At 40.4% G+C, this 18,614-nt stretch overlaps 1 protein-coding gene across 1 annotated transcript in view; it reads right to left on the bottom strand.

Annotated features, from left to right (window-relative positions):
* The window catches only part of Rexo5 (RNA exonuclease 5), a 51,874-nt gene that overhangs the window by 18,381 nt on the left and 14,879 nt on the right, over nt 1-18,614 (bottom strand). The window contains 2 exon segments of the mRNA XM_051147174.1: nt 917-1,032; nt 2,021-2,109. Of these exon segments, the coding sequence (XP_051003131.1) occupies nt 917-1,032; nt 2,021-2,109 (205 nt within the window).

The raw sequence follows: 18,614 nt of genomic DNA, 5'->3' as shown, positions 1-18,614 counted from the left end.
GAAGGGGGGGGTTCCTCTTTTCTAAGGACTAGGGGAGGGGAACGCAGGAGAGAGAAGGGGGGAGGGACTGGGAGGTGAGGAGGGATGGGGCTATGACCAGGATGTAAATGAGATCAGGGATGCTCATCGACAGATTATGCTCCTAAACCACCCAGACAAGGGATGATCTCCTTATATAGCAGCCAAAATCAATGAAGCTAAAGACTTACTAGAAGGACAAGCTAAAAAATAAAGTAAAAGTGATAGCTTAAAAAAAAAAAAAAAAAGACCAACAGAGCCAACTAACCAAGGCCCAGAGGGGCCTGCTGAGACTGAAATACCAACCAAAGACCATGCATGGAGTGGACCTAGGTCCCCTACAAAGATGTAGCTGATGGGCATCTCAAGCTTCATGTGGGTCCCTAGTAAGGGGAGCCAGGGCTGTCTTTGAGGTGGCCTCTGTTGCCAGATTTTTGATCGCTTCTCCCTGGCAGGATTGCCTTGCCAGGCCACAGGGGAGGACGACAAGCTCAGTCCTGATAGGACTTGATGAGCTGGGGAGGATGGGAAGGGGGGGTTCCTCTTTTCTAAGGACTAGGGGAGGGGAACGCAGGAGAGAGAAGGGGGGAGGGACTGGGAGGTGAGGAGGGATGGGGCTATGACCAGGATGTAAAGTGAGTAAATAAATAAATATATCAGATAATACTCTGCTAACTTATCACACTAAGGTTAAAAAAAAAAAAAAAACAGTAAGATTAAAGATTAAAGACATAGTGCAATTTCAGCATTAAGATATATGCAGATGTTGACTTAGCCTTTTATTTTAAAATGAATAGATAAAACCCAAGTAGCATAAGCTGCAGGCAATTCCTTTTACTCATATTCCATTCTGGAATGATAGCTATAGGAAGAACCAGTTAGTCGTGGTAAAGAACACCTAGTAAGGTAGTCCAAAATCCTGGAATCAGGTTTGACCAGTTCATCCATAATACAGTAGCCTCCTTCAACAACTCGTGAGATGTGTGTTAGTTCTCTCCCCTTGGATGTAAGGCACTAAGAAATAAAATTCATTCAGGCTGTTGAACTGCATAAGCTATTGTTTCCCCTTATCATATTCACTGTATCAGCTACTACTACCCTCAGCCACCAGGATTCCTGCCAGCAATTGCAAAGATGTTTGCTTACTCAAGGATCCAGTATGAATGTAGTTGAAGCTGGGGTATTTGCTGAACATTATGTTTAATTGAAGCATTGCAATACAACTGCTCTGAAAAAAGGCTTTGTTTCAGTTTTTTATTGTTGTTTGTTTTTGTTTTTGAGGAAGATGATTGGCCAGGGAGGCTAAGGCAAGGTCAAAAGTTCAAAGTCAATCTAAGTTATACAGTGAGATCCTGTTTTGTTTTGTTTGTTTTTTAATGAAAATAACAGTATCAATCATGATGTATCTATAATCTATAGACTATGTATTACCCATTACCCACCATTATGGCTAAGAGCCACCACTTTTACTAAGCACACTCTAAATTTATAGCATTGCCTTAGTTATTATCTATTTTATCAGAGGAGAAGTTAAAGTAAAGAGGGGTTAGGAGACTCAAAGTGACATCCATTAACAGGGAGGGCCAGGATACAAACTCACAAGAATTCAGGAACTATTTGCAGCACTACAGGAAAGGATATATTTGTCTTTGGAAGAGTTACTAAATGAACAAGAAAATCCTATTTCTAATTTTCAGTGCTTTGGCTTAAGCAAGACCTAAGCCAATGGTAGTTAAGGCAGAGTCTTCACGGCAGTTGCAGAATACAGTATCTTCAAAAAAACCAATCTTCCTGGAAATGATAAAATTTTACTAAATACAGAAACTACTTAGAAAACTTAAGATCAATTTTTTATTTGGACTACAGAACCAAGTTTTTAAAAGGGGTCCTACGTTCAACTATTTAAACTAAAAGCTGGACCTGAAAGGCACAGGTTTACTGGTGCACTGAACTCAAGAAATCGTCTTGCTCTTAAAAGAAAAAAATCAAAAGCATTACCTACCACTTCACAGTCAAGCCCAAAGAAGGGACGTCTATCTGTTATGGAACCATTACACTTAGTAATGATAAAGTTTTCACAGTTAGGAGAACCTAGGAAGAAAGGGAAGTAAATATTTACCGGAGCTATTTCCTGACAATAACAAATGCCACTTTGAAGACTCATTCAGGGAAACTGAAAAAACATGTACTGAAAACTTTCTCTGTGTTACTTGAATTATAAAGACTAAACAAGAAGCACTCTCTCTTGTAAGTATTCATTCATTCATTCATTGATTCATTCATTCATTGTTACATTTTGAATGAATATTGTAGGTTGCTGTTTCAGGGGACTGTAGCCTGGATTTCCTCTTGTTACCAAGCAAAAATTCTTTCTTCTAATGAGAAAAAATTAAACCCAAAGTAATTGGACACTTCCCATGTAGGTACTAGGAGAGAAAGAGTAACATGTGCAAATGACTCCATGTGGCATTTTTCTTTTCCAAATAAAGCAAAAGTGAAAATAGGAAAGAGATCCATTTCATGATAGTAAACATCTAGAAAGCACATAGTAGAAGTCTGAGTAACTTTGACTGTGTGCAACGTTATACCTAACTCCATCCATGAGATTTCCCCGAAGTCACTCTTCAGAAATATTCTTCAATTTCTTGGAGTCATAAACTGAAAATCCCCTCTAGAGGGCTCACTGCATGTTCAGGGAATTCTTTCAACCACTAAGTCAACAACTATGCATACACAGCCCAGGGATCCAAAACATTTGAATCATTAAAGACTTCTACCTTCAAATAGTTGATGAAGCAGCCAAAGTAGTATGGAGAGTTCATCTGACAAGAATTTAAGAAGTCGGATGTCTCATCCCAGCACTCAGGGAGGCAGAGGCAGGTGAATCTCTTTGAGTGTGAGGCCAGCCTGGTCCACAAAATGAGTTCAGGACAACCAAGGCAACACAGAGAAATTCTGTCTTGAAAATCCAAAAACAAAAACAAAAACAAAAAAACAAAAAAAATCTAAAGAATAGTATAAAACTTTTGGACCAGTTTTTGCCTCCTAGACCCAGAAATTTCCAATTGATTGAAGTTAAAAGATCTCCCTGAAGTTCTACAGATACTTATTAGTTGCTAAATGCCCATGTCCCTTTTATGTTATTAAAAATTGATTCTGTTCTCATATAATAAATACATCCTGATTATAGTCTCTCCTCCCTATATTTCTCCTGGTTCTTCCCCACATCCACTTCCTTTCTGTCTCTCACTAGAAAGGAACAGGTTTTGAAGAGATAACCAAACCGGACCAAATAAAATATAATAAAATGAAGGAAAAATTATTATATGAAGTTGGACACAGCAAACCAACAGGAGAAAAAGTCCCAAGAGCAGGCACAAGAGTCAGTGCCCCACTAACCCTCAGTCAGGAGTCCCATAAAAATACTAAGCTAAAAGCTATGATATATACGCAGAGGACCTGGTGTAGGGCCTATTCTTGCCGCTTCAGACTCTGTGAGCTCATATGCACTTTGCTTAGCTGATTCAGCAGAGGACCCTGTTCTGCTGCTGTCCTCCATCCTCTCTGACTCAGAATCTTTCTGCCTCCTCTCCTGTGGGATTACCTGAGCTCTGAGGGGAGGGATTTGATAGAAACCTCAAATTTAGCCTCTCTCTGCATAATGTCTGGCTCTGCATAATTTAGGTCTCTGAATCTGTTCCTATCTGCTGCTGAAGGCGGCCTCTCTGATGTGATGACTGGATAAGGCACTGATACCTGAGTATACCAGAATATCATTAGGGATCAGTTTATTGATCTTTTTAAGACCAATGTTGTTTGAGTTTACCCTAGGTCTCTGGGCTACCTTATCTTTAGTTCTTGGTTACACAAGCACCATTGGGTATGGGTTCCCTCTTGTGGAGTGGGCTTTAGACCAAATTAGACATTGGTTGGCTACTCCCAAGGCTTCTGTGCCTTAGCATATTTTGTAAGCAGGACAGATAGTAGGTCAAAAGTTTTGTGGATGGGTTGATGTCCACTTTCCTCTTTCAGTAGCCTGCAAAATATCTTCCTGCACCGGAGACTAGAACTTAGGAGTGAGAGCTACATAGAGACACCAGCTCAACTTCTCCAGGTTCAATGAGGTGTGTGTGTGTGTGTGTGTGTGTGTGTGTGTGTGTGTGTGTGTGTGTGTGTGTTGTCCTCAGCAATGTCATTTGCAGAGAGCAACCTTTTGTCTTAGCATACAGCCTGGGTTGTTTGGGGTTTCCATGGCCCCGCTTGGCCAACAACTCAATTGAATGCACCCTAGTCCCAACACTGGAAGCTTCACCTGGCTAAAGAGGTGGCCAGTTAAGACTCTGTATTACTAGGGTGGGCTTTGAGGTTTCAGATGTTCAAATCAGTCCTAGCCTTTTTCTCTCTTCCTACTGCCTGCAGAACTGGACGTAGAACTTTCAGCTACTTTTCCAGAACCTGCATGCCTGCATGCCACCATGACTATAATGGACTAAATTTCTGAAATTGTAAGCCAATTAAATGTTTTCCTTTATAGCCCCTGATGGGACTGCCTTGCCAGGCCACAGAGGAAGAGGTCAAACTCATTCCTGATGTGACTTGATGAGACGGGGTGGGTGAGGGCTCCCCTTTTTTGAGGAATAGGGGAGGAGGGAGGAGAGAGGGAAGGGAGGGTGGGGCTGGGAGGAGAGAAGGCTATGACCAGGATGTAAAGTGAATAAATACATTAAAAAAAAAAAAAGAGTTGCTATGGCCATAGTGTCTCTTCACAGCAATTAAAACCCTAACTAAAACAGGCCTTTTGCTGCATGTAATGAGATGATCATTTTTTCTTTCAGTTTGTTTATACAGTGGATTTATTGATTTTCATATATTGAACCATCCCTACATCTCTGGAATGACACCTACATGGTGGATGAGCTTTTTGATGTGTTCTTGGATTCAGTTGACAAGTTTTTATTGAGTACTTTTGCATTTATCTTCATAAGGGAAATTGGTTTCCTTTGAATTTTTATGGGATTTTGATATCAGGATAATTATGGCCTCATAAAATGAATTGGGCACTGTTCCTTCTGTTTCTATTTTGTGGAATAATTTAAGGAATATTGGTGTTAATTCTTATTTGAAAGTCTGGTAGAATTCTGTGCTAAAACCATTGGCCCAGCACCTTTTTCTTCTTCTTTTCTTTTCTTTTTTTTTTTTTTTTTCGGTTGGAAAACTTTTAATAACTGCTTCTATTTCATTAGTGAAGGGACTCTGGCCAGCTTAAGCATGGCAGGCATGGCAAGCATGGCAAGCATGGCTCTGGCAGGCTTTGGCCTTTCTCCAATTTCCTCTGCCTTACTAAAAACTGTTAGATTAAATTCCTAAAACTAGCCTCCAAGGTCTAGTCCCATAGTTGGTCACTTCTTCCTGGGACTGACTACCAAGATTCAGTTATCAAGTACTTATGTCCAGCCATCAAAAGCCCCCTTTAGCTCAATGTAATTAGGCTCACCTAATTAACATGTCCAATTAAAATTAAATACCTCATCCTAACATGGGGTTTCAGCTTGTACCTTTACAAACTACCATTTTCCTATGTGCTTCATTTGTCACCTCTCTACCCAGAGACAGTCCCTTGCCCCTCCAGGACAAATACCCTGTCACTTTTCTCTTGTTCCCGTCCCCTTTTCTCTTGTCCTCCATCTCCTGTGTTGGCCTTTTGTCACCTGCCCTCTTACCCTTTGAAGCAAATAAATATTGGTGTTGAAAACTTGGTCTTAGAGATTTTGAGATAATAATTTTCCTTTCAACTAGGGATTATAGATCTTATTTAAATTGTTTATTTGATCTTGATTTAACTTTGGTAAGTGATACATATCAAGAAAATTATCCACTTCTTTTGTATTTGGTGGAGTATAGGTTTTTAAATAATCACATAATGATTCTTTCGATTTCTACGCTGTCTGTTATTAAGTCCCCCTTTTCATTTCTGATTTTATTAATTTGTATATTCTCTGTCATAAGGGTTTGTCTCTTATTGATTTTCCCGCAGAAGCAACTATCTGTTTCACTGATTCATTGTATTGTTTCTATTTTATTAATTTCAGCCCTCAGTTTGTTTATTTCTTGCTGTCTACTCCTCTTAGGTTTGATTACTTCTTTTTGTTCTAGAGCTTTCAGGTGTGCTGTTAAGTTCCTGGTATGAGATCATTCCATTTTTTTTTTTCTTTTAAATATAGACAGTGCTATGAACTTTCCTCTTAGCACTACTTTTATTGTGTCCCATAAGTTTGGGTATGTTGTATATTCACTTTCATTAAATTCTTGAGTGTTTAACTTCTTTATTTCTGCTTCGACCCAGTTTTCATCCAGAAAAGAGCTGTTCAGTTTCTATGAGTTTGGAAGCTTTCTGTTGTTTCTGCTGTTGTTGATATCCAGCTTTAATCTGTGGTGGTCTGGGAGGGAGGTATTTCAATATTCTTTGTTTTGTGTATGAGTATATGGTCAATATTGGAGAGAGTTCTGGGGGTGTTTGAGAAGGCATATTCTTTTGTGTTTGAGTAAAATGTTCTATAGCTATCTGCTAGGTCTACTTCTTTATAACATCTGTTAGTTCCACTATTTCTCTGTTTAATATTTCACTGGATGACCCCTCCATTGGTGAGATTGGGTATTGAAGTTTCCCACTATCAGTGTATGAGGGTCAATATATGACTTAAGCTGTAGTGGTATTACTTTTACAAGCCCAGGTGCCCCTGTGTTTGGGGCATAGATTTTAAGTATTGAATGTTTTCTCGGTAGATTTTTCCTTTGATGAGTATGCAGTGCCCTCCCTATTTGTTCATTAGTTCTGGTTTGAAATCTAGTTTGCCAGATTTAGAATGACTACACCACCCAGCAGGTGGTGCATGCCTTTAATCCTAGTACTCAGGTAGGTATAGGCAGATGGATCTTCATGAGTTCGAGGCCAACCTGGTCTCAAAAGCAAGTCCAAGACAGTCAAGGCTACACAGAGAAACCCTGTCTCAAAAAACAAGAAAACAAAAATGTCTATACCAACTTACATCTTATATTCATTTGCTTAGACCATCTTTTTCCAACCCTTCACCCTGAGGTAATGTCTATCCTTGATTTTGAGGCCTGTTTCTTATACACAGTACAAGGGTGGATCCTATTTTCATGCCCATTCTGTAAGTCTTTGTCTTTTTATTGGGAAACTGAGACCAGTATTATTGAGAGACATCAAAAACCAATGATTGTTGATTTCTGTTAAGTTGCTGTTGTTTTTGTTGGGGTGTGTGTGTGTGTGTGTGTGTGTGTGTCTGTGTGTGTGTGTGTGTGTGTGTGCGCGCGCGCGCGTGCACACGCGCACGCATGCCTGCTTTTCTTCTTTCTTGATTTTGCTGGTGTGAGATTATTTATATCCTGTGTTTTCACAAGTTAAGTTAACCTCCTTAGTTGGAGTTTTCCTTGCAGCACCTTCTGTAGGGCTGTATTTGTAGATATTATATTGCTTAAATTTGGTTTTATGGTGGAATGTCTTATTTTCTCCATCTACGGTGATTGAATGTTTGTTTAGTATATTAGTCTAGGCTGGCATCTGTAGTCTTTTAGAGTTTGCAACACATTTGTCTAGGGCTTCTGACTTTTAAGAGTCTCCATTGAAAAGTCAAGTATAATTCTAATAGCTCTGCCTTTACGTTACGTTTCCTTCCCAGCCTGTAATAGTCTTTCTTTGTTTTGTATGTTCAGTGTTTATTATCATGTGGCAGGGAATCTTTCTTTTCTGGTCCAATCTATTTGGTGTTCTGTAAGCTTCTGTTACCTTTACAGGCACCTCCTTCGTTAGGTTAGGAAAATTTTCTTCTATGATTTTTGTTGAGAACATTTTCTGCATTTTTGAGCTAGTTTTCTTTTTCTTCCTCTACACCTATGATGCTTAGATTTGGTCTTTTCATAGTGTACCAAATTTCCTGGATGTTTTATGTTAGAAGTTTTTTAGATTTAACAGTTTCTTCTATCCAGGAAAATCTATTGTATTTTCAACACCCGAGATTCTCATTTCCATCTCTTATATTTTGTAGGTGAAGCTTGCCTTTGTAATTTCTGTTTGAATTCTTAAATTTTTCATTTCCAGAATTCCCTCTGATTGGGTTTTATTGATTCTATTTCCATTTGCAGATCCTGAACAATTTGGTTTTGGTTTTGCTTTTTTAAATTCCCTTATGCTGTTTGTGTTTTTCTGAATTTCTTTAAGGAATTTATTCATGTCCTTTTTAAGGACCTCTATCATATTCATAAAGGTTGTTTTGAGGTGTGTGTGTGTGTGTGTGTGTGTGTGTGTGTGTGTTTCAGCTATGTTTGAATATTTAGGGCCCGCTGTAGTAGGATAACTGGGTAGCAGAGTGCAGACACACTGTCCTAGTTATTGATTGTCTTTTGATGCTGTCATCTCAGTATCTGGGTTTGTGATAATTAAAGGTCTAGATGCTGATTTCTTGATTTGTCTTTGTTGGGTGGGTGATTTGTTACTTAGCTTCTGTTTCCTTTCAGATTTTCAGAGAGTGTGATGGCTGTGTGTTACCTGTTTTCCTGACCTGTTAGCCTGGTATGATCACAGGGAATGTCTGCTGATGCTGCAGGCTGAGTAATTGGGATGAACTGGGGAAGGAAGGCTGGAGGATAAGGTCTTTGTGATCCATTAGCAATAGGGTTAGAGAGGAAAGGGAGATCTCAGCAGGTTTTCAGCTATAGAGCTGGAGATGAAACTGGGAGACTGGATCTCAGGAGCAGTAGGAGAAGTGTGGGTCTGCCTGCCGATTACTTCTTGCCCTGGGAGTTGTAGATCTTGGAGGGGGTTCTTGCTTGAGTTGGGGCTGAGATTCAGGATGAATTGGGGAGGATGTTAGGATTGAATGGTATGTGGGATCCACGAGAAATGTGGGCAGGGGGAAGGGAAGGCTGCAGCTGGTCTTTACTATAGCATTAGGGATGAGACTATGGGACAGGGTCTGGGGAAACAGAGACTGATACCCACATTCTTGAAAGCAACCCTAATACAATTCATTGGGTTAACAACAAAAGTTAGCAGAGCAGAAAAGGAATTACCTGGGGAAAAAAATAGGATAAAGGAGTAGGTGGGAGAGTAATAGAGGAAAATAGGATCAAAATATATTATGTATAAATAACATATACTAATAAAACAACAATAAAAGAATCAAAATTTAGTCTGGACCATGAAAGAAAGGCATTTCCAAGTCAGAGACACACTACATTTGCTACTCAGACTTATCTATACTATTAGTGGCACAAATCACATAACTATATATTGTGCTACTCCATTTATATAAAATACCCAGAATAAGTAAATCTGTAATATCCATATGAAAAGAAAGTAGGTTAATGGCTATCTTAGACTCAGAGTGTGAAGATTTGAATGAGAACGGCCCCAACAGGCTCACTTTTGAATGCTGATCCTCAGTTGCTGAAACTATTTTTGAAGGACTATGGGTGTGGCCTTACTGGAGCAATCATGTAATAGAGGAAGGCCTTGAAGTTTCAAAAACCCATGCCATTTCCAGTGTCTCTGTCTCCTCCATCCTTGGTCCCTTCTTCCCTGTTCTTTGCTGAGTGCCTCAACATATAAGCTCTCAGTTACTGCTCCAGCATCATGCCTGCCTGTCACCATGCTCCCCACTATGACAGTCATGTACTAACACCCTGCAACCAAGAGGCCCCAAATTAAATGCTTTCTTTTATAAGTTGCCTTGGTCATGGTGTCTCTTCACAGCATGAGAAACATAACTAAGCCAAAGGGAGGCAAAGGAAAATTATTGTACTGGGGTTTCTTTTGAGGCATTTAAATTATTGGTAGTCATGAATATATAACTCTGTGAACAACCTTAAACATACTGAATTATACACTTTATAAATGAGTAAACTGTGTAACATGTAATTTTATATTTGTGTGTACATGTTTGTATTTATTTATTTATTTATTTATTTATTTATTTATTTATTTATTTTGCAGTACTGGGGAAATCAACTGAGGGCATTGTGCATGGCAGGCAAGTACTCTACCAGAGCTATACCCCAGGCCTGTTACTTATACCAAAGTAAGACGAGAGAAAGGGAGCTGGAGAGATAGATCAGTGGTTAGGAGCAGTGGCTGCTCTTCCAGAAGACCTGGGTTCAATTCCCATCAGTCACATGGCAGCTCATAACTCTCTGTAATTCTAGTTGTAGAGGATCTGGCACCCTTGCACAGACATGCATGCAGGCAAAACTCCAATGTACATAAAATAATCTTAAAAAGAGAGCAAGTGAGAGAGTGAGAGCACTCGTGTGCATGTACTTGTGTGCACTTGTACACAGAGGTCAACAGTCAACACCAAATAGCTTCTTAGTCATTCAGCACCTATTTTCCAACACAGGATCTCTCACTAAACCCAGAGCTTACTGATTTGGCTATGCTGGTTGTATTAAAAGTTCCAGGGATCTGCGTGGTATACACCTCTTCGGTGCTAGAATTAACAAACACCTGCTGTTGCACCTGGGGTTTTGTGTAGATGCTGGGGATCCAAACTCAGTTCCCTATGCTTGCATGGCAAACAAACACTCTACCACTACCAGCTAAGCCATCTCTCTAGGTCCAGTAAGATTTAAAATTTTAAAGTTACAGTGTGTGTGTGTGTGTGTGTGTGTGTATTGATTCTCTCATTCTACCATGTGGGTCTTGGGGAACAAATTCAGGTCAGGCTTGGCAGCAAGTTCTTTTACCTGCTGAGCCATGCCAGCAGCCCAAGTCTTTTTATTAAAAAGAAAACCTAGCGATAGGAATGTAGTTCATTTATTTAAAATGTGCCTAATATGCCCAAGGCCCTGTGTTTGAGCCCCAGCACTAGAAAAAGAAAAACAACATCATTTACCCATCACTACTATCACTACTTAATCAAGTATTTTTGCTAACGACCTGTTCTAGAATTGACCCAGATTCTGGATATAAACCTGCTTCATTTAAAAGCAATAAGGGGTCTTCCTATGGACCTGTTTGTCATTCCTTCTTGCTCATCCTCATTCTATTATATGTCAGCTGTGAACATCTAGAAACACTGACCCCCAGTGGCCACACTAGGCTGGTACTCAGGCAATTTTCCCCCTCTTTTAAAAAAAAAAAATTTATATATTCAGTTTATATACTAATCATAGCCCCTCCCCTCCTCTCCTCCCAGTCCCTCCCTCCCACCCTCTTACCCCTTTCCCATGCCCCCCCTTGTCCTTAGAAAAAGAGACCCCACCAGCCCACCCCAGCACATCAAGTCACATCAGGACGAGCCATTCTTACTATCCTTCCTTTCCTCCATTCTCACCCTCAGCCCTGTAACAACCTGTTTGCAAGTGCCACTCCTCCCACCTCAACTTCAGCTCTTGGTACAGAGCTTAGGTAACCCTAGTCCTTTCATCCCTGTCTTTCTCGATTGTTGTTTATCTCAATGCAACTTACTTGTAGAAGCTCCTCTTCCCACCATACCTCCAACTCCCTGGGGCCCTGCCTTTTGGTGGAAACAGAATTCTCTGGCTCTTTCCTGCAGCCCCTTCATTCTATTCTCCACTTCTATTCCACTTTTCAACCCACTGACCTACAGAGGCACTCTCTTCCAGGCAAAAGCAGCCATACTTTCCTAAGATTCAGATAGGGCAACAGAAACTAAGGAATGAAAAAAAAAATCACCTAACAAAGACCAAAACAGATATCAACACCCAGAATTACCTCAATCCCTCTCATTCTAGATGCCTAGAAACCAGCACAAAAACACAGTCATTAACAGGAAGAACAATATGCTCCATCAGAACCCAGTAACTACTACAGTAGGCTCTGAGAAACGTATATAGCTGAAGCACACAGACTTTAAAACTGCAATTATGAGTATGTTCAAGCACCATAAAGAGGATATGAATAAATCTTCTAATGAAGTTTGTTAAAACACAAACAATGGAATGAAGTAATGAAAACAATTCAAAACATGAGTTCCCATTACATGAAAATAGAATATGAGAAATAGAATTACTAAAGAAAAAGTAAACTGAAATAAAACTGGAAAATGAAAATTTTAGAAAAAAAAAAAAACCCTCAGAGGTAAGGCGCACCAACAAACTACATGGAAAAGAAAACTCAAGTACTGAAGACAAAGTAGAATACTTCAGTCAAAGAAAATGTTAAATCTTAAAAAAAGAAAATCCAAGACACCACAAAAAGACCAAACCTACAAATAATAGAAATAGAAAGAAGAAACCCAGATCAAAGAGACAAACTTTCAACAAACTCATAAAAGAAAATTTCCCTAACTTAAAAAAAAAAAAAAAGTGCTTATCAAGGTATAAGAAGCAACAGAATACCAAATAGACAGGACCAGAAGAAGAAATTACTCATTACAGAAGGTTCTAGAAGGAAAACTCCATCCCAAAGGGTCAAGCTACAACCAAAACTACTCAGGAAATAGATAACTATCCCATGGCAAAAACACAACTACACAAATGCTCGACTGGAACCAACATCAAAATTAAGACTCTGAACAGTCACTGGTCATTAATATCTCTCAACATCAATGGTCTCAATTCTCCAATAAAAAGACACAGACTAGGGATCCAAGATGGCGGCGAGCAGTGTGGACCGCGTTTGGAGGCTCCAGTGAACAATTCAGGGAATTGCACAGATTTCTGAGCCAGGAACACTGAGGTCCGAACATCACGGCAGCAGGAGTGCTCCACGGTTCGGAGGGACCAGGGTGCGGAGGACCTGTGTGCCCCTGCACACGGGAGGAGCGTGGTTTTTCTCTGATCGGAGCGGCAGCGGCAGAGGCAGCAGCACCAGCGGCACCAGCAGCGGCGGCTGAGGTTTGCAGCTCATAGCCTTCCGGTGGAGGCGATTGGTGTGGTGGCTGGTGGGAATTGCTGCGGGAGAGGGGACTCGGGGCAGGATTTGGGTCGCGTGGAGCCTTTGGACCCAGACTGGACTCGGCGGACAGTTCGGCCCCAGAGTCCCGGGTACTGGCCCGGCCCAGCAAGCAATTCTGCCTGAGGCACTAACTCAGCGTGGCCACAGCTCCCCTGCTGTGGCGCAGGCTTAGTTGAGCTCGCAGCTCCACACTAGGCACCACCTCAGCTCAGCGGCAGCTCCCCTGCGGTGACACAGTCTGGGCGGAGCACTTGTTCCACCACTGGCGCTAACTCAGAGCAGCCGCAGTTCTCCTGCTGTGGCGCAGGCTGGACAGAGCTCTCGGTTCCACCAGCTCTAAGACTCTGGTTGGACACAGTGTGCAGTTTGAATCCAGAATTCCTGGCTGAGATTGGTGGTCAGTTCGGGCCCTGAGTCAATAACTGACCACAGCACGCACTTTGGGCCAAAAGGCCCTAGCGGAGCTTGGTGCGTAGTCCCAGCCCAAAAATTCTGGCTGGACCCTGTGTGCATTTTGGGCCCAAAATCCCTAGCTGAGCTTGGCAGACGGTTCAGGCCCTGAGAATCTAGCTGAGTTCTGCCCGTGGTTCGGTCCCAGTGCTCCTGGCTGGACTTGGCAGGGAACACAGAAGTCTGTGGATACCTTGGCCTGACCCAACGCTCATTCAGAGACCCAGAACAATTGCAGGATCCACAGCAGAGGGGGACTGAGGATCACTGGCTGTGAGAGACCAGAACAGCAGGGCTAACCTCCTAACATCCACACCAGTGAAGCTTTGAGCTCGCAGCCTAGGGAAATCGAGAGAAAACAAGTGAATCTATCGTCAGACACCCTCCATTCAACTCTGGAAGCTACCCAACAAAAACAAAGACGGCAAGATGTCTAAAGGACAACGAAAAAGCATACGCAAAAAAACCCAAAACAACATGGTGTCTCCAGTTTCCAGCTATCCCAAAGAAAACAACCCAGAGAACTCAAATACAACGGAAATACAAGAAAATGACCTCAAATCCTTAGTAATGAGGATGGTAATGGAGGAAACAAATAAAATTCGTAATCAAATACAGGAAGACACAGACAAACAGGTGAGAGACATAAAAGAAGCACATAGAGTGGAACTGGAAAAATTGCAGGAAAATGCAAACAACCAGATGAAAGAAATAAATAAAACGGTTCAAGCTCTGAAGACCTATAAAGAGGCAATGGAAGAAACTCAGGAATATACAAACAATCAGATGAAAGAAATCAAAAAATCAGTTCAAGATCTGAAAATGAAAATGGATTCAATGATAAACACACAGACAGAAGAAAAACGAGAACGTGAGACCTCAGAGAAGAAGGCGAGCAACACAGAGGTGAGCTTTTCTAACAGAATCCAAGAGATGGAAGAACGAATCTCAGGGCTAGAAGATACAATCACAGATATTGAATCAACCATTAAAGAAAATGCCAAATCTGGAAAACTCCTGACACAAAACATCCAAGAAATTAAGGACACCATGAAAAGAAGAAATTTGCGGATAATAGGCATTGAAGAAAGAGAAGACATCAGATTCCAGGGCCCAGAAACTATTCTCAACAAAATCATAGAAGAAAATTTCCCCAATCTAAAGAAAGAGATGCCTATAAACATACAAGAGGCCTACAGAACACCAAATAGAATTGACCAGAAAAGAAAAACTGCCCGCCACATAATAATCAAAACACAAAACATGCAGAACAAAGAAAAAATATTAAAAGCTGCAAGGGAAAAGGGTCAAATAACATTTAATGGTAAACCTATCAGAATTACACCCGACTTCTCAGCAGAGACCATAAAAGCCAGAAGGGCCTGGACAGAGATCCTGCAAACCCTAAGAGAATACAGATGCCAGGCCAGACTACTTTACCCAGCAAAATTATCAATAACCATTGATGGAGAAACCAAAATATTCCATGACAAAAACAAATTCAAACAGTACCTATCCACAAACCCAGCTTTACAGAAGGTACTAGAAGGAAAACTCCATCCCAAAGGGTCAAGCTACAACCAAAACTACCCAGGAAATAGATAACTATCCCATGGCAAAAACACAACTACACAAACGCTCGACTGGAAACAACATCAAAATTAAGACTCTTAACAGTCACTGGTCATTAATATCTCTCAACATCAATGGCCTCAATTCTCCAATAAAAAGACACAGACTAACTGAATGGGTACATAAACAAGATCCAACATTCTTCTGCATCCAAGAAACACATCTCACCCATAATGAAAGGCATTACCTCAGGGTAAAAGGTTGGAAAAAAATATTCCAAGCAAATGGTCACAAGAAGCAAGCAGGTGTGTAGCCATTTTAGTATCGAACAAAATAGACTTTCAACCAAAATTAATAAAAAAAGATGAGGAAGGACACTTCATACTCATCAAAGGTAAAGTCAACCAAGATGACATCACAATTCTGAACATCTATGCTCCCAATACAAGGGCACCCACATTTGTAAAAGATCTCCTAAAAAAGCTTAAACCACACATCGATCCCCACACAATAATAGTGGGAGACTTCAACACCCCACTCTCACTGAAGGATAAGTCATTGAAACAGAAACTAAGCCGAGAAATAACATCATTAACCAATGCCATGGGTCAAATGGATCTAACAGATATCTATAGAACCTTTCACCCAAACAAGAAAGAATACACCTTCTTCTCTGCACCCCATGGAACCTTCTCCAAAATTGATCACAAAGCAAGCCTCAATAGATACAAGAGGATTGAAATAATGCCTTGTATCCTATCAGATCACCATGCTCTTAGGCTGCAATTCAACAACAACAGAAATAGCAAAAAGCCTACACGTACGTGGAAACTAAACAACTCTCTGCTAAATGACACCTGGGTCAGGGAAGAAATAAAGAAAGAAATCAAGGAGTTTCTGAATTTCAATGATAATGAAGAAACAACATACCCAAATTTGTGGGATACATTGAAAGCAGTGCTAAGAGGAAAATTCATAGCACTAAGTGCCTTTAAAAAGAAATTGGAAACATCGCACATAAGCATCTTAACAACACAACTGGAAGCCCTAAAAAAAAAAGAAGCAGAAACACCCAAGAGGAGTAGACGCCTGGAAATAATCAAACTCAGGGCTGAAATTAACAAATTAGAAACTAAGAAAACAGTCCAAAGAATCAACAAAACCAAAAGCTGGTTCTTTGAGAAAATCAACAAGATAGACAGACCATTAGCCAAACTAACTAAAAGGCAGAGAGACAGTATTGAAATCAACAAAATCAGAAATGAAAAGGGAGACATAACAACAGACACTGAAGAAATTCAAAGAATCATAAGATCGTACTTTGAAGGCATATACGCCACAAAATTTGAAAATCTAAGGGAAATGGACGATTTTATTGAACAATTTCACTTGCCAAAGTTGAATGAAGAACAGATAAACAAGCTAAATAGTCCCATTTCCCCTACAGAAGTAGAAGCAATCATCGATGGTCTCCCAACCAAAAAAAGCCCAGGGCCAGATGGTTTCAGTGCAGAATTCTACCAGACCTTTAAGGGCGAGGTAATACCGATACTCTTCAAGCTACTCCAAAAGATAGAAATGGATGGAAAATTACCAAATTCATTCTATGAGGCCATAGTCTCATTGATACCTAAACCTCACAAAGACTCAACAAAGAGAGAGAATTTCAGACGAATTTCTCTTATGAACATAGATGCAAAAATACTAAATAAAATACTTGCAAAACGAATACAGGAGCACATCAAAGATATCATTCATCATGACCAAGTAGGCTTCATTCCAGGCATGCAGGGATGGTTTAATATACGGAAATCCATCAATGTAATCCACCATATAAACAAACTGAAAATAAAAAACCACATGATCATCTCCTTGGATGCAGAGAAAGCATTTGATAAAATTCAACACCCATTCATGTTTAAAGTTTTAGAGAGATCGGGGATACAAGGCACTCTCCTCAACATAATAAAGGCTATATACAGCAAGCCAATAGCCAAAATCAAAGTAAATGGTGAGATACTCAAGGAAATTCCTCTAAAATCGGGAACAAGGCAAGGCTGCCCACTCTCTCCATATCTCTTCAATATAGTACTCGAAGTTCTAGCCAGAGCAATAAGACAACAAAAGGAGATCAAGGGTATCCAAATGGGAAAGGAGGAAGTCAAATTATCCCTATTTGCAGATGATATGATAGTGTACATAAGTGACCCTCAAAATTCCACAAGAGAACTCCTAAAGCTGATAAACACCTTCAGCAAATTAGCTGGATACAAAATTAACTCAAAAAAAGTCTGTAGCCTTCCTATACACAAATGAGAAGCTTGCAGAGGAAGAAATTAGGAAAACCACGCCCTTCACATTAACCACAAGCAATATAAAATATCTAGGAGTCACTCTAACTAAGCAAGTGAAGGACTTGTTTAAAAAAAATTTTAAAACTCTGAAGAAAGAGATTGAAGATGACCTGAGAAGATGGAATGATCTTCCTTGCTCATGGATCGGGAGAATTAACATAGTAAAAATGGCCATCCTACCAAAAGCAATCTACAGATTCAATGCAATCCCTATCAAAATACCTACACCATTTTTTAAAGACATTGAAAGTTCAATTCTGAACTTCATATGGAAAAACAAAAAACCCAGAACAGCTAAAACAATCTTGTACAATAAAAGGTGCTCCGGAGGAGTCTCCATACCTGATCTCAAACTGTACTATAAAGCAATAGTAATTAAAACAGCTTGGTACTGGCACAGCAACAGGCTGATTGATCAATGTAATCAAATCGAAGACCCAGATATGAATCCACACACATATGGTCACTTGATTTTCGACAAAGCCAAATCCATTCAATGGAAAAAGGATAGCATCTTCAACAAATGGTGCTGGTCTAACTGGAGGTCTATGTGTAAAAAAAATGCAACTGGACCCATATTTGTCACCTTGCACAAAACTCAAATCCAAGTGGATTAAAGACCTCAACATAAAACCAGAGACACTAAGTCACTTAGAAGAAAAAGTGGGGAAGAGCCTGGAACATATTGGCACAGGAGACAACTTCCTGAACAGAACACCAACGGCCCAGGCCTTAATGTCAACAACTAATAAATGGGACCTCATGAGGCTGAGAAGCTTCTGTAAGGCAGGAGACACTGTCAAGAGAACAAAGCAACAGCCTACAGACTGGGAAAAGATCTTTACCAACCCTACATCTGACAAAGGTCTAATATCCAAAATATATGAAGAACTCAAGAAGCTAAACACCACCAAACCAAATAACCCAATTAAGAAATGGGGCTTGGAACTAAACAGAGAATTCTCAACAGAGGAATATCAAAGGACTGAGAAACACTTAAAGAAATACTCAACCTCCTTAGTCATCAGGGAAATGCAAATCAAAACAACTCTGAGATTCCATCTTACACCCATCAGAATGGCTAAGATCAAAAACTCAAGTGACACCACATGCTGGCGAGGATGTGGGGAGAGAGGAACACTCCTTCATTGCTGGTGGGAATGCAAACTAGTACAGCCACTTTGGAAATCTATCTGGTGCTATCTCAGAAAACTGGGAATAGGGCTTCCTCAAGACCCAGCTATTCCACTCCTTGGAATATACCCAGAAGATGCTCCAGCACA

The sequence above is a fragment of the Acomys russatus genome, chromosome 5, assembly GCF_903995435.1.
Source record: "Acomys russatus chromosome 5, mAcoRus1.1, whole genome shotgun sequence".
Lineage (NCBI taxonomy): Eukaryota > Metazoa > Chordata > Mammalia > Rodentia > Muridae > Acomys > Acomys russatus.
Note: the sequence above shows the minus strand (reverse complement) of the source record. Positions and strands in the feature narration are given on the sequence as shown.